The sequence below is a fragment of the Bombus impatiens genome, unplaced genomic scaffold (genome assembly GCF_000188095.3).
Source record: "Bombus impatiens unplaced genomic scaffold, BIMP_2.2 scf_0463, whole genome shotgun sequence".
NCBI classification, from domain to species: Eukaryota; Metazoa; Arthropoda; class Insecta; order Hymenoptera; family Apidae; genus Bombus; species Bombus impatiens.
Genome location: NT_176882.1, coordinates 778,709 through 794,162, shown reverse-complemented (window position 1 = coordinate 794,162; position 15,454 = coordinate 778,709). Strand labels below are relative to the sequence as shown.

Below are 15,454 nucleotides of genomic sequence, written 5' to 3'. Positions count from 1 at the left end.
CTTCGTGTATCAAGGTATGAAATACCGGCCAGTCAAAAAAACAGAGTGTGTCTTACGCCCTCTGCAATTTCCTACGGCGAACATAGGAATTATCACGGGCGACTCGTTAGTAATTATATCGGTAAAACAGCAAGATGTCGGTATATTATCACTAACAACTTTTGTATTTATCACTGCTGAGATATGCGAACATGAGTTCTATTGTCGCCCCTGATTTCAGTAGCCACCAAAGAGGAAATTGTACCTGTAGTTATAGATCAAAAGATGAGTAGGCTGTCGTCGACGAACATGGGAAAAATTCAGCCAAAAATACTCTGTATGAATTACCACCTCTGGCAGTGAAACGGCAGAACTATACATACATTTTTTTTAGTGGGAGTTATATGCATATACGCAGCGAGTGGGGAAATGTGCATTTCTCACTATTGTAGGCGAAGTACGTCTATATTTATTCGCTTTATAAATTAAAAATATAATGCAATCTACGTACATATACAGACCGTCAAAAACATAACAAGATCTTCAGTTTTTTTTAAACGATTCATATTTCAAAATATATATAATACAAATATATAATACAAATATATATAATATAATATAATATATATAATACAAATATATATAATACAAATATATATAATACAAAATATATATAAATCATAAGATACCAGGGAAATATAAAAAGGTCCAAAATATAAAAATATGTTTTATTTTTCACACAATTTTACATAAATAATTGCCAACAGGCAACGAGACTGAATACAATGAATGATTTGATATCAATTTAATATTATAATAATAAATATCAAACCCGCGCTCTCTTAGATAGACACACTGAAGCAGTGAGTAAATAAGTGAAGCGCCATCAATTTATACAAAGCATTATGTATATTTAAAGCGATAGAAATAGCTGCGACAGAAAATGGCATTTTCATCATTGCGTTGAAAATCGAGTATTATTATTACGCTTGTATACTTGTTTCTGTATTATGCAAGATAGAAGGCACGTGCAAAAAAGTTAGGAATTGTTTACTTGTCATGAAAATAGTGACGTATCGTTATTTGCGAAAATATAATACTTTTTTTATTTAATATGATTCGGTCTTATAAGCTATGTGATGGACTTTTAAGCTGTGGTATATATATGTATGTATATATGTTTCAGAAACAGATAAACCCTGTATATCTGATATGCTTCTTGGAAAGATGGATAGTAATAAATAAAGAAAGATAACGATAAATATGTGTGAACAAAATTTGAATGACAAGTGCAATATTAGACCATGCGCATACGCTCTTAAAAGAGAAAGCGTTTTATTGTCACGATATACGAGAATCACTGGTACGTTGCCTAGTTTTAAATAAAAAACTAAATAGAATGAATTAACATATCAGGAAGAAGAAAATCTGGCGAGACAATTTCCTTTTTGAAGCAACTTTTTAAAATGGCTAGTGTTATACCTAACTCTGATTATATGTCATTTAACTCGAGCAATATTAAAGAGTTATTGTCATGCATCGTTGAGACCAGCAATTTCTCAACGATAAAGTTGGTTTGCCCAACATTGTGAGCAGAAGTAATCATTTTCTGCAGAACCGAAAAATTGACAGTCTTCATTGCGACATTGTTTGACATTAGCCTAAGAAAAACCTCAAATTATTCAAGTTTCGTAATTACAATGAATATTTAAATCCTTACCTCTAAACTATTGGCATTCCATGACTCTGGCCTCTGTTTATAAACTGATGGTTGGTCATTATAAAAAGTAGATCTATGGAAAAAATAATTTATGCGATACACACAAAAACTAATAGAATAATTCATAGAGAGGTATATTAATCTCAGTACCTTGAAAGATAAAGTGTACGATCTTTATTCGGATTGGTCGGTAACAATTTGCTGACGCTTGCATGGCTGTCTTGATCGCTGGCTGTATAGAACCTAGATTTGCCAGCACCATAATTCATTTCGCTCCCAGTCTCATCAACTTTATGATCTTGGAGATATCTGTATGACATAAAAATGATTAGAAGTCGTATTCTATCTATAAAATGAAATTATCATAACTACATAAGATTGCTATACCTTGCGTGAGCACATTGGAGGTAATTCTGAAGCATCTGATCCACATATTGATGACGTCTACTTCTGATCCTTACACATAACAAACCTTCCGTTGAAAGTCCACCGGCCGTTACTGGTAAACTCTTTGGTCTCTTTGTCATAGACCACAGTCTTTTACTAACGGATTTTCCAATTGATCCGAATTGTTTAGCAACACCAAGCAATTGTTTCGCAGTTTTAGAAAGTGAACCATCAGTATCTGACAGTCTCTCGATTTCTTCCGATGTGAAATTTTGATATTCACAGTCTAAATATTGCCGCAATAAAATTTCCATCTAAATACCAATATTGAGTAATTATATTTTAATGTACGTTGTAACTATAGTTTATGTCATCGATAAGATTAATTACCGTATCTTGTTGACAAATTAACAAGTCTCGTGAACCTTCTTCCCAATCCCAATCAGGTCCTGGGTCTACCGCGAATAAAACTGATAGTAGTTGACCTGTATCTGGATCTATAAGAGGTATGCTAACACCTTCGTTACAACCATCTCCAAAATCACTCGCTCCATCCACCGTAACGAGAGGAGAAAAATGAGCTGAATGATATGCTAAAAGCAATGGGGTTCTATGACAACGTGTCGGAGATACTTCTAATGGTAAATACACTCCACCAAATGGAATTGGTGCTAAAGCTACACCTTCTGCATCTTTTAACATAGTCTCTGCTATAACTATTATAGGCCGCTTTAAAGCATGAGCCAAAGCTAATATATGTACCTATAAAGTTTCAATTGCATAAGTATGTGGTAAATCTGGAACTGCAGAAAAATTAGAAAAAAGTATGGAAACCTTACATACTTCTTCAAGACTTTGGTAGGAAGTAGCAGTTTGGTTCCTGAGAATAGGAGAAGCCATATCTACGATAGTTTGCCATTCTGTTAACCATTCTGCCTCTGTATAAGATAAACCTGAAGCTGCATTTAAGCCCATTTGGCGCCATTTCCACCTTCTAAACAAAGCATGTCTATATTCTCCTTTAGCCAATGTATTATACAGAGCTTCTCTGAGTGTAAGAAGTCTATCATGAAAGCCCCACATGCCAAGAGAAGCTGCATGTAGGAGACAATTGCCATCTCCTGATGTTGCCAAAGGCCATAAAACTCTGTTACTTCCATTTTTACATCCCCCACACCACCAATTTAAACGACCAGCAGCTTCCAAAGAAGTTAAGCACCCACCTTCTATTAGATCTCTTTCCAAAAATTGTCGAAATGAATCTAAGTGTAATGTATCGTTCAATTATTAAGACACAATAGAGAAAGTAATTGTAACTGGTTATACTAGAGCATAGGTAAAATACCTGGATATACAGTTAGATCAGGAAGTGAAAATGTAAACTCCGGAGTATCTAGAGATTCTATAGTTGCTAATTGAGAACGAGCATAAGAGACAATGGCAGCATTTTCAGTTGCTCGAGATATACCTCTGGCTAGCTTCTTTGTAGTTCCTCCTCCATTTTCCAATGCATTATTAGAACTTGTCTCTTTCTCCAAACCATCGTACGTGGACAGTCCTACGTTCATTACACTATCTTCTTGCACCTACAAAGTAGCAGTTCATCTAAAATTAATGACGTTACAATTACAAAAGTGATAAAAAGATATCATAGAAAATGTATGCGAGTTATCATATAGTATACAACTAAGAGTTACAAAAATGCAGCAGTCAAATGGCTTTACACAACAATATACATGTATATATTAGTATTTAAAAATAGAACAAGGTGACATTTGTATGGTAATAAACATAGAATGGTTATGTACATAACAAATTTAATTATAAATACAATTAAAAGGAAAAGAAAGCGAGGAGAAAGCATTTTAATCCTCATGATTACGAAATATCAAAAGTGACTAAAAAAGCAGACGGTATATATATGTACATTTATACATATAAATAGAATTATATATACGAAGAACTTGTATGTATATGTGCCACTATCGGATATCATTATTCAAAATGTGCAAACCTTGGCCCGTATATCGAATTAGTGAAGTGGAGCGTAGCGGTAGAGTATCGTTAAATAGTATTCTAATTGGACTACGATGCACAAGCCGTTCGTATACTATCTCACATTTTGTTCCACTGTATTCGTACTAAATCCTATCTCACAAGGCTACCCACAATGTATGAAAACGGCCAAGAATCTGTTTGCACAGAAGCTGATACAAACACAACATAACCTAGAACACGCAATCTCGAAAGTAACTGGTTGGAGAGTAAAGAGAATAAGAAGCGAATTATTATTATTGCGTCACGGAAGTCATCGTGAAACTCTAAATCGGTCACATGTCTAATTAACGAGGGATTAAGAGATACACTGTTGTTATTTACGCAGTTGCATTCCCGCCCACCAATGGACAAGTTGATTCTGATCACGATAACGTAACCAATTTTGAAATACAAGAAATTCATTCGTACCGTTTATCACATAATATCGTGTCGCTACTTAGAAATGCATTTAACCTTGAAAGCAAGCATTGCGCATCACATGTACCGCCCACCTATATAGTATGACATATGTATAACACATTTGTAGAATAATTTAATAGAAAACACCACCAAAATTAATCATTGACCTTTATCAAGTTACATCGTTCTCTTTTATTTTTATCAATATAAAATCATATAACTGTTTCATTTTAACTTTAACTTTTTTGGGGTTTGGGTTATTAATCATTATGATTCATTATTATTATCGTTCCAAAGATAAACACCTGCTTTTTCTTAACATTCCGTTACGTTGTTTTTTATTAAAAAGCAATTATACATCTTCTAACGGTAGACAATGTAACATTATTCATTGAGAGTGTTTTTGGAAGATTACAGAAAACTGTGCAACTGAAAAAGCCGCCTTAACATGATTTACTAAGTCGCGTGCAAACTGTAGCGCCACAGGTTACCATTTTTCGACATTGTAGTTCGTCTACCTTGCTTAAACGTAAGTTGCGAGACGCGACCATGCCGATGTAGTAGGCGTGCACGAGTGTGTGTGTTATGTACTCGTGTCCGTTTTAAACCTCAAAAAGTTGGTCGATTTTGCTGGAAAAGTTTGTCAGTTTATCGTGGATGATAATATTTTCATACAGTGGACAGAGAATCGGAAGGAATATTATCACGATGAATAATTGCGGCATACACCTGATGTTTTTTCTATCAGTTAATCTGTTGATTCTATTGGGCCACGTAGCCGGTTCTAAGGTGTTGCAAATTCGTGGGATACCTAACGCGAAAAGTTCGCTTTATCCATCGGATCGTGACTTCCAGTGCCTTGATGGAAGCCTAATAATACCATTTTCACATGTAAATGATAATTATTGTGATTGCGCGGATGGCAGTGATGAGCCCGGTACGCCTGCCTGCACAAACGGCTCATTTTACTGCGAAAATTCCGGTCATAAGCCTCGCTATATACCATCCACCTGGGTAAACGACGGTGTTTGCGACTGTTGCGATGCCAGTGACGAATATAGCTCAGGCAAGGAATGCTTAAATAATTGTAATGAACTTGGGAAGGAAGCCAGGTTGGAGCAACAAAAGGCAGAAGAGTTGATAAGGGAAGGTAACAAGATAAGGATGGAAATGATTGCTAAAGGCAAACAATTAAAGACAGATTATCAAGCACGCTTAGTTAAATTACGCTCAGAATACGAAGAAGCAGAACTTGTAAAGAAGGAGAAGGAAATATTGAAGACTCAAGCGGAGGAACGCGAAAGAGCTGCTTTAGAAAAGTACAAGCCAGCTGAATCAGAACAATCTGTAGCACAAGAGGGAGAAGAGGATGAAGAATTACACGAGTCAGATGCAGAGGATTATTTTAAACTGCTAGACTCCGATAATAGTGGTACGGTAACAATTGCAGAGCTTCAAACTAGGGTGACGTTTGACAAAGACAGGAATGGAGTTGTAACCGAAGAAGAGGCCATGTATTTCTTAAATAATCAGAAGGAAGTCAATCTTCAAGATTTTATTGATTCAGTATGGCCAAATGCAAAGGTCTTCTTAATGTTAGAACAAGGTTAATAGAGAGATTGTCTGTTGGTGATACATTTCTTTTACTTCTATTTTGAACTATGCATTGTATTAATATCTTATTTCAGGGATGTTTAAACCAGCAAGTCAGAAAGAGGAGGGAGAAGACGAAGAAGATGAAGAAGGAGAGATTCACGAGCCAGCGGATGAAATATCTGAGCAAGAAAAAGTTGAAGTTGATGGCACAGAGGCAGATGAAGTTGCAGGCAAAGAACAGCTGAAACCTGAGGAATCTCAAGTGCAGTACGACGAAGAAACGCAAACTCTCATAGATGAAGCAACAGCTGCACGTGAGAATTTCGAAAAAGCGGAAAAATCCGTGAATGAACTGTTAACGGAAATCAGAGAGTTTGAAGAAAAATTAGATCGTGACTTCGGCGTTGACAATGAATTCATACCTCTAGACGGTGAATGTTTCGATTATACCAATTTGGAATATGTTTACACCTTGTGCATGTTTTCGAGAGCGACGCAGAGATCGAAATCTGGCGGTAGCGACATTAACTTAGGTCACTGGAACGATTGGAGCGGACCAGAAGGTCAAAGGTATTCGAAGATGAAATACGACTCTGGCCTCAGTTGTTGGAACGGACCTGCGCGTTCTACCATTGTCAATCTCAGCTGTGGTAAAGAAAATAAACTAGTTTCAGTGACTGAACCTAGCCGGTGCGAGTACGCTATGGAATTTTCCACGCCAGTTGTATGCAATGCGAATCTGGAATCCGCTAATACACATGACGAATTATAAATTTCATATCGCATAAACGTGCAGGATTTAATACGCGATTGTATGACTTTGAAATGTAAGGTACATAAAAATGGCAAGGGTGAATAACGACCGCGCGATTCACCTATTTTCAAGTTTGTTTCTTGAATGTTTAACGCGTTAAATAAAAAGTTATTACAACATTCGCAAATTTGCACAAAGTTTTTTACTATTGAAGATAAAGGAAACTGATAAGCTATAGTAAGAGACCCTAGTCAAAACTTGCACGATAAGTAATGGTAATTTTATCGAGTATCGAAATCGTGATCGGTTATTCGTCCTTGCATTAGAAACTCTTTGTCGTTGTACTTGTATACATGAACAAACAGAATTCGTAGCCGATAACGCGGTCGTGAGTTATCAACGAGCTCAGTTTGCTTAAAAGGTAGAGAGACATTTTAATATTCGTGATAAGTGAATAAGAAGTCGTTGTTACACGGTAATTGCCAATATTGTGTTACTGTTATACATTCCTCCTTTTGTACGAGACGAATTTTTATGAACTGGTCCGAATAAAACGACCTAAGCTGTTTCACTCGTCATTGGGTCATCACGCAGTTGAGCGACTACCTATTTTCGTCAAGGTCTACAAGACTCTCGCCCGAAGTAAATGAACTGAAGCAACCACTCATGCACACATATACACTCTGTAAGAAAATTTCGAGAAAAAAAATTTTCCCAAATTGCTACGTGTAACGTAGAAAACTGTATTTAATGTATCGAGATATTTTGTAATTTTCTAAAGATGCGTACGTGATCGACGTATCGGAATGCGGGTTCAATAAAGAGGAAAAGAATTTTGTTGTCGAACTGTAATTACGATGGCAGCTTTATTTACATTAAAATGGGCGACTTTTACTCTTTCTGTATTATATGCCTGTATATATTTATGTGTATTTATATATACTATAATATGTATACAAATATAAATATATATATATGTATATATACATATATTTATATTTATATATACGCGTATTTATTTATATATATATATTTATTTATTTATATTCTTCTTTCAATTATGCCAGTTCTTATACGTTATAGTGATGGTTAATTCAATTCTCTATTTATGTCTCATTAACCTAACAATCTACGCGTATCTTTTGGAGTTTGAGACTTTTACAGTTAACTAGAAAACTAAAAGGGGAGGTGGTCAATAGGGAGGAAAGTGATAAACGTTTCTGCGCGATTTATCCAACAATGTCCGCAACCAGTCGATTCCTTGGTACTTCGTTAAGGCACTTAAAAGACTGGAAAGAAGTATCTTGTCTTGTCACGCGGTATTACGTGATGAAGACGATACGCTCTAACGTCTTTTCTTCACCCCACGATGATCCACTGTTTCCCTTTGAACGTACACGGATTATTTTGATCTCAACGTGGAATTTATAATTCTCAGACGTACAATCTTCAATTTAAAATCAAAAGATACATTTCGTTTATCGTATTACTCATACAAAAAGAAAACAACTTAAAGCATTATCGCTTCTTCAAAATCTGGAAAGAGTAGATCGAGTATCTAATAGTACAGAATATAATTTCTGTCAATTTCGCGTGGTTTGACGTCGACACGTAGAAACTACTAGATTGATATGGAAAGGCAGCATTTCCCAAAGATTTTACCACAACATCTCTAAATATAATTGAACTATGTTTTCGTTTAACAACATACCCTGTGTTCGCTTAATGACTCGTCTTGGCCATTGAACTAAACACTCCTTAAATCATGTTGACTATTATATTTTCTATATTATCTTTTATATATATTCTCTTTATTCGTATACCTTTTATTCGTGCCTAATTTTGCAATGGGGTTTTTCCTTTTTGTATTTACACAGTGGAACGAAACACGACATTTATTAGCGACTCTAAGCTACTGTACAACAAGAAACACTATGCTCCTAACACGAGAAGAATTTGTAAGCACGACACGCGAGTATATTGATTCGCGGTATCGCGCACCACCTAATACTGCATTCGGCTATGACCGGTAATCTTATCGTGTATGCGATTTTTGTTTCATGTAGAAAAAAAGGAGGAAGAAAATACGATTGCAACGGAACAAGTTAAATAACACGCGATTTACAAGTAATTACGGCCAGTAATTATGTTTAAACACGTTGACCTTACAACTTTCTCGCCACGGACCAACTTAAAATCTTTTTACATATTGATTACCTTTCCACTTTCCTTTGTTTCTTTTCTTTTTTGGTGTTTGCGAGTGAGAAACGAAGATACGCCTCATGAAAAACATTATAAAAATTTGAAGTAAATAATTTACATTATTGTCCATCTTATAGTCTTAACCAGTCGAACATCTTCGTTCGTATTTCGTTTCCTTCAGCTTATTCAGTCTACAAATGAAATCCAGATATAAAAAAGTTTACATAGGAAAAAAAGGCTTTGCATAGTCTCGACCAGTTTCTCTTCTTATGTATCCTTTTTTCCCATTAAACAGGCGAAATCAATCAAACGCGTGCCTGTTAATTAATTACGTGTGTAGATGTGTGTAGTGTTCATTTGCCGAGTTTCTCAAACATGATTAGTTTCTCCTTGAAACTCTTCGTGTCCGTGGATACTTCGGATATATTGCCGTTTAACATGTTTTGCAAATCTTCGTCGTTCTTACTAACGAGGAGATTGTCGAAGATCATTTTGTTATCTTCTTGTTTAGCGACTGGCGAGGTAGGCTGTGACGTGGTGATCTGTTGCTTCTTCTTAGGATAAATCACAGAGCTTCGTTGGTTATTGCCGTTGTCGGCCATTCTGGTAACTATCGTGATGGCTAATAATTGATGAATGTCGATGTTCTCCTTCGATTCCGATGATTGGCGCCAGTAGAATTTGTCCGGTGAGATCAAGGATTTGGAGTCCTCCGTGCCGTCCGCCATTGAAATTTGTTCCGAATGCGACGTCATTAGAGGTTTATTGGTCCAAGGATCCTGAAAATAGAAACATTTCTTTTTTTACTCGACCAATAATTAATGCGAGCAAAAATCGACTTTCTCAAAAACTTACATTTTTGTCGCGTCTATCCGCAACAGCGTCCGCGAGATCTTCGTGTTTTCTATCCTGATCCAAATCTCTCTCCAAACTGTCCAAAGTTTCGGTACTCTCCGACGACTTATTCCTCCTCTCAGAATCCAACGTATCCGTACTGCCAAGCTCCGAGCTTTCAGACGATTTCTGAAGCCTGGCTGGTTTCCTAACCGTGATCGGTCTTTTCTCTTCCTCTCCATCGTCCGTTGGGACGATGTCCACGTAACTGGTGCTCGGTATTCTTTTTGGCGTTCTTCTGATTCTCCTGTTTTCCAATCTGTCATCCGACTCCAAATTGTCAGAGCTTTCGGACGACATACGTTTCGAGGATCTCCTGCAGCATTTCCCGAAACTATCTCCGATATTTTCCCCCTCGTCTTTCGACTCGCTTATCTCGATCCTCTCGAAATCTTCCGACGACTTGGACGTACTCTTTGATAACCTTCTTCCCCGAGACAGATTGATATCCGAAATGCTACTCCTCTTCTGCAGTTCTTGAACAGTCTCCGTTCCAATCTGCGTTTGCTCCAAAACCTCGAAATTCTCCGACGACTTTGATATGTTCTTGGAGGATCTGCGAGCGCGCAACTCGAAGCTACTCCTCCTACGTTCGATGGATTCGTCGCTGGCTAACGCCTCTATCGCTTCTAGGCTGTCGGAAGACTTGGACACGCGATCGATCGACTTCGAGATTGGGTTTAGCAGTCTTCGAGTCACGGGTTTCGCTTGTTCGTACTCCATTAATTTGTCGAAGCCTTCCGTAGATTTGGAGAACCAACTGGGAGCCACTTCTAGACTATCAGGCGATTTCGACAATCTGTTGGAGGATCTCCTTCGAGGTAGCTTCGATTCCAGCTCTTCGAACATCTCTGTATTCTTTGGTGTTCGATTCGACGCTTTCCTGACGATCGATCGAACTTCTGGCTGCTTCTCCAAGTCGTCGTTCACCTCGACGCTCGCTCTCGAGGCAGTCACGGCGTCCAGGCTATCCGGGGATAAAGAGGCCACGCTAGGTGGCTTTCTAGGAAGTTTAGCTTCCAGTTGCTCGAAAATGTCCGACGTACGCGACAATCTACTCGAAGATTTCCTCGTGATAGACACGTTCTTCGGTTCAGTCGGTGAAGACGCATTGCTGTTCACGCTGACCGTTTGCTGGTCCAAGCTGTCCAACGAATCCTCCGCTATGGTCGTGATCGTCGACGTGGATGTGTTGGCAGCTTGAGAGCCAGTACGCCTCGGAGGCCTCCGGTTTTTGGGTCGAACCGCAATTCGGTGATGTGCCGCTGTATGGTTCAAACTGGCGCTTTCCAGTTGCGCTGGTGGACAAATGGAAAGTTTTGTTAAAATAAAATAAATTTGACTTTATCTACCTAGTCGTTCGAATCACGTTTTACGAACAGACTGCGGATTTTTGCGCGTTATTTATTACAGTACGAAATAGTTCGATAACTTTCGAAGAAATATTTGAATCTTGAAGATCAACCACGATCCTCTTGAAAATTCTAGGTAGACGCGTTATAACACGATTTAAGTTCACTGCTCTTCGCGTCCATAGAAATATAAATTTATATTAAAATCCGACAGTCTGTGAAATTACGTAATAAGAATAAGAACGTTAAGTTAGACACTTACGTAAATCTTCTTTGGCCACAGGTATAATATGATCGATCGTGTCCTTTGGCGATTTTGAGCCCTAGAAAACAAAATTCAGAAATAAATTCAATACACCGTTTACTCAATTAATCGTCGTTAAACTCTGTATCAAAAAACAAATACGGAATTAATATTATACGACGCCAACGACCGATTACAGAGAATTTAAAAAATTCGTAAATTAATAGAAAATTAATAAAAATAGACCGACGACGGGCTAGACGAATTATTCGTGACACTGTTAGTGGCCTTTGAGCCGAGTGCATCGGCAGGCGGGCTCGCAAAACGCCGGGTATAACGGTATTAACCACTATCGGGACGAGCAAGTGCGGCCAGTTAACCGTGATCGTTCGAAACCGGTTGCAGGTGCCGTCTCGAAAGACACTTCTTCACCAGGAAAACCTTTCGTTCGTGCTACCGTTCCCCCCTCGTTTTGCGGCACGTCGTTGTCGAGAGCGTAATCGCGCGGCAAACAGCTGGTATACAAGTCGATCAGAGAATCTACGCTCGTTTCGTAAAACGAAACTCGAATTTCTCTTTTCTTTGTTCGTCGCCGGTCTAACTCTACCGCTGACACACTTCAACCTATTAGCCGGACAATAAGTAATTTGTTACTTGAATCAATTGCCTTTTGGATATGATAATTTCTTTATTCAAAAGGGTTTTCTAGCGTAGAACATTATAAATAAAATTTGCTTTTCTACTTCTGTATTGTCCGGAAGTATAGATACAAGCAACAACTACGCTTGCAAAAGAATTTCGCAATATTCGTAATATTATTTTACGTGAATTGTTATATGTCAAAGTTGCTTGTTATCTCGATAAACAGAATGATCGTTAATATTTTTCATATCGTTTGTGATACTTTTCTTTCATCTCGTTTCACGTGGTAATGACGTTCGTGCCAATTAAGAATGTCTTTAGTTTTGTCGATGTAGATAAGTAGAATGTCAGCCAGTAGATTATACATTTCTTTTAACGGACCGCGTTAAATACCTTATAACTCGATCAATTTCAATTTTATTTACTTCGAAAAACGTGGCGACTAATTTTAAAACATAAATAAACGAATGGTACTAAAAAGTTTTACAGTTACTTCGAAAAAAGGAAAAATCTTAAAGTCTGAAAGATGATGTTCTATACAGACCACCAGGCGGTCTACAATATTCTCAATCTAAAATACCTCCTTAAGTATTCCGTATCTTTTAATTAAAAACAAATTACGTCGTATATCAATCCAATTAAAATTGATCTGTCCTCGTTAACTTCTACTTCCATGATTGTACAGATTTCTGATCGAAAGATGGCCTGGTTAACAGATTAATCTTAAACTAATCTTAGCCACGTCATTGTGAGAAAAGGTTTGATTGGATTTTTCTTTCTTTCTTTTTTTTTTTTTTTTTTATCGGATCTGGCCGAAGATCGACGTAATTAACGGCCGATCGATTACCTCGATCGTCTCCTCGATTCGTGGACTCGCGTCTTTGATTATCGGCGGGATCCTCTGTCTCGTTTCCGGCTTCGAGCGTGGTCGATCCTCGATCCAGCACGAAGATCTAACAGATCCTGTCGACTCATCCTCCGCTTTATCCTACATCGTTCGAGCAACATATCGAATAATATACAACGTGTCTCTAGTAACGTGAAAATCACGGGATCTGATCGATTACCTCGATCGTATCTTCAGCTCGAACGGATTGCTCTTTCATCGCCTGAGGGATTGTACGTCTGCTCTCTGGCTTTGGTCTTGGCCGATCCTCGATTTTGCACGCCGATCTTATCGATCCGAACTCCTTGTCCTCGATCTTGTCCTTGCAGCCAAATTTACGTAACGCGTTATTACTAAACTAACGATGTGTATGCATTCGCGGGCGATTCGGAGTTGCAAAATTAGATAGGGCGCATGTATTATATGCAGAAACATATAAAACACGCAAAGAATAGCGTAAACGTGGGACATATTGTATCTCGCATTAGTATTCGTTATAGCGTTTAGCGAATGAAACAAATCTTTGCTTTCACGTCTGTAGTTAGACATTGGCAGTCTAGTCATTACGAGGGAGTTAGGATGTATTGTGTGAGCGATTTGTCGATTCGTGGAGTTTCGCGAAGCTCGTCAATTGTTCGCGTGAAGATTATTCACTTGTGTAATAAACGGAATAAAATTTGACGGGAAAGAGATATTCCTTGTACCTCGAAGCATCATAAGTATAGTACTGCTTGCGAGCTTTTATGCCGAATAATAAGTATAATAACTAAATTAAGTTAAATTTGGTATGAAAACTTTCTCTATTTATATACTCGCCACCGTGCACAGCAGAATCACGCGACACAGACACAAGAAAAATTTGGAAACAAAAATTCCGAAAGAATCAACGAATTCGCAACGTTACTGGTTGTCAGACTGCAGATATTTATGCGAAATTTAAAAATGCAAGAAGCAACAAAATACACGATATCTATGTAAGATATCCAAAGTACTTGGTAGCTAAATATGATACCCGTTTACGTTATATGCTTCAAGCCATGTTCATAAAAATACGAAGTTACATAAACATCCGCAATCCACTTGTTATATTGTATTATTTTGTAGATCAATGAGATCAAAGACAGTATTGCAATAATCGGGAATTAGCAATTAGAGATGACGCCGAACTAACATTGGTATCGTCGAAATAAAAAGATGGAGCTTCGTAAAGGTTTCGTTCCACGAATCCGCTAGCACAGTGGTAGGAAACAACGAAAGGACACGTTCGAACCGAGGCTAGTTTTTCCTGATCGATTACCTCGACCGCATCGTTCTCGGCAGCCTCATTGTTAATCGAGCAGAGGATCTTTCGCTGGCCGGTTTCCTGTTTCGGTCTCGGTCGATCTTCCAACCTGCACACGCGCCTAATCGGGGCGGGTATCTCGTACTCGACCTTCTCCTTGCACCCGTACACGCCGATGCTGATCTTCGCCGTCGGTTGCACTGCCTGGTAACCCTTGCATCGTGCGCCATCCTGTTTCGTCCGGTCGATAAGCCGTCTCGTCTCTACCGGATTCAGATTCAGCTGCTCGATTATCGCCCGTATGTTCGACGAGATGCTGCCCTCGCGGTGAGACACCACCATGATTCCAGCGATTGGTTTGCCCGATCCTCGAATACTTGTCGATCCTAGCGCGACCTCAGACGACCAGGATCGGCCCAACTCCCGCTGCTACGACGATCTCGGAATTGCCGCGAGAACAACGTCATAGGACAGCCGAGTGCTCGAGTTATCGATAGCGAAGTTTCTGGAATTTCATTGGGAATTCAGACGAGGGTCCTACGATTTTTCGAGCCACGTTCCTGGGATGCTGGGAATTACGGAAATCGAGATTCTGTCGAAGAGAAAATCCAGGAGTTTCGTAGCAGAATGGTACGTACAGCGAAGGACGAAAGTATTCGCGATTGACGTCGATATTCAGATTCCGAGGAGACCGTGTTTCTTATTTGATTCGTCTTAAATTTGTTCGGTATAACTTAGATTGTGACGGAAGAAAATATCGCAGGAGATATAATTATTACGATTTAAATTTTGGCTTTGTATATATCGGATGGCAACCTTGCACGGATACAAAATTCTGTTTGATTAATCGTTTCCTCGATACTTCATCTGTAAACGTCAATGATTTTTTGATATTGATCGTATCCTAATACGTACAATCGTAAACGTATGCTTTGAATCGATCTTCTGACATTTATAAAATAAATGAGAATTTTGTTATAATTCAACTATGTATCTGATTAGAAAATATGTTTATCGTAGATAAACGTGTTTATCATAGACTTATAGATTTTCTCTTCG

The 15,454-nt window shown here is 38.2% G+C and overlaps 3 protein-coding genes across 3 annotated transcripts in view; 1 reads left to right on the top strand and 2 right to left on the bottom strand.

Moving 5' to 3' along the window:
* Positions 1-693: 693 nt before the first annotated feature.
* LOC100746936 (OTU domain-containing protein 7A) lies at positions 694-4,546 on the bottom strand. The gene is given in 9 exon segments (XM_024368573.1): positions 694-1,640; positions 1,700-1,772; positions 1,850-2,008; positions 2,087-2,400; positions 2,477-2,848; positions 2,930-3,348; positions 3,432-3,672; positions 4,206-4,246; positions 4,249-4,546. Coding segments are annotated over 9 exon segments (2,019 nt in total). The 3' UTR covers positions 694-1,538.
* A 2-nt stretch (positions 4,547-4,548) lies between these two features.
* On the top strand, positions 4,549-7,745 carry LOC100746823 (glucosidase 2 subunit beta). The gene is made up of 2 exons (XM_003490566.4): positions 4,549-6,149; positions 6,232-7,745. The coding sequence occupies exons 1-2, from the start codon at positions 5,201-5,203 to the stop codon at positions 6,909-6,911; spliced, it is 1,629 nt and encodes a 542-aa protein (XP_003490614.2). The 5' UTR covers positions 4,549-5,200; the 3' UTR covers positions 6,912-7,745.
* A 1,268-nt stretch (positions 7,746-9,013) lies between these two features.
* LOC100746702 overlaps positions 9,014-15,454 on the bottom strand; it is a gene marked incomplete in the record, with an annotated part of 48,103 nt that continues 41,662 nt past the window's right edge. Inside the window, 3 exon segments of the mRNA XM_024368572.2 lie at positions 9,014-9,874; positions 9,951-11,287; positions 11,604-11,664. Coding sequence (XP_024224340.1) covers positions 9,449-9,874; positions 9,951-11,287; positions 11,604-11,664 — 1,824 coding nt within the window.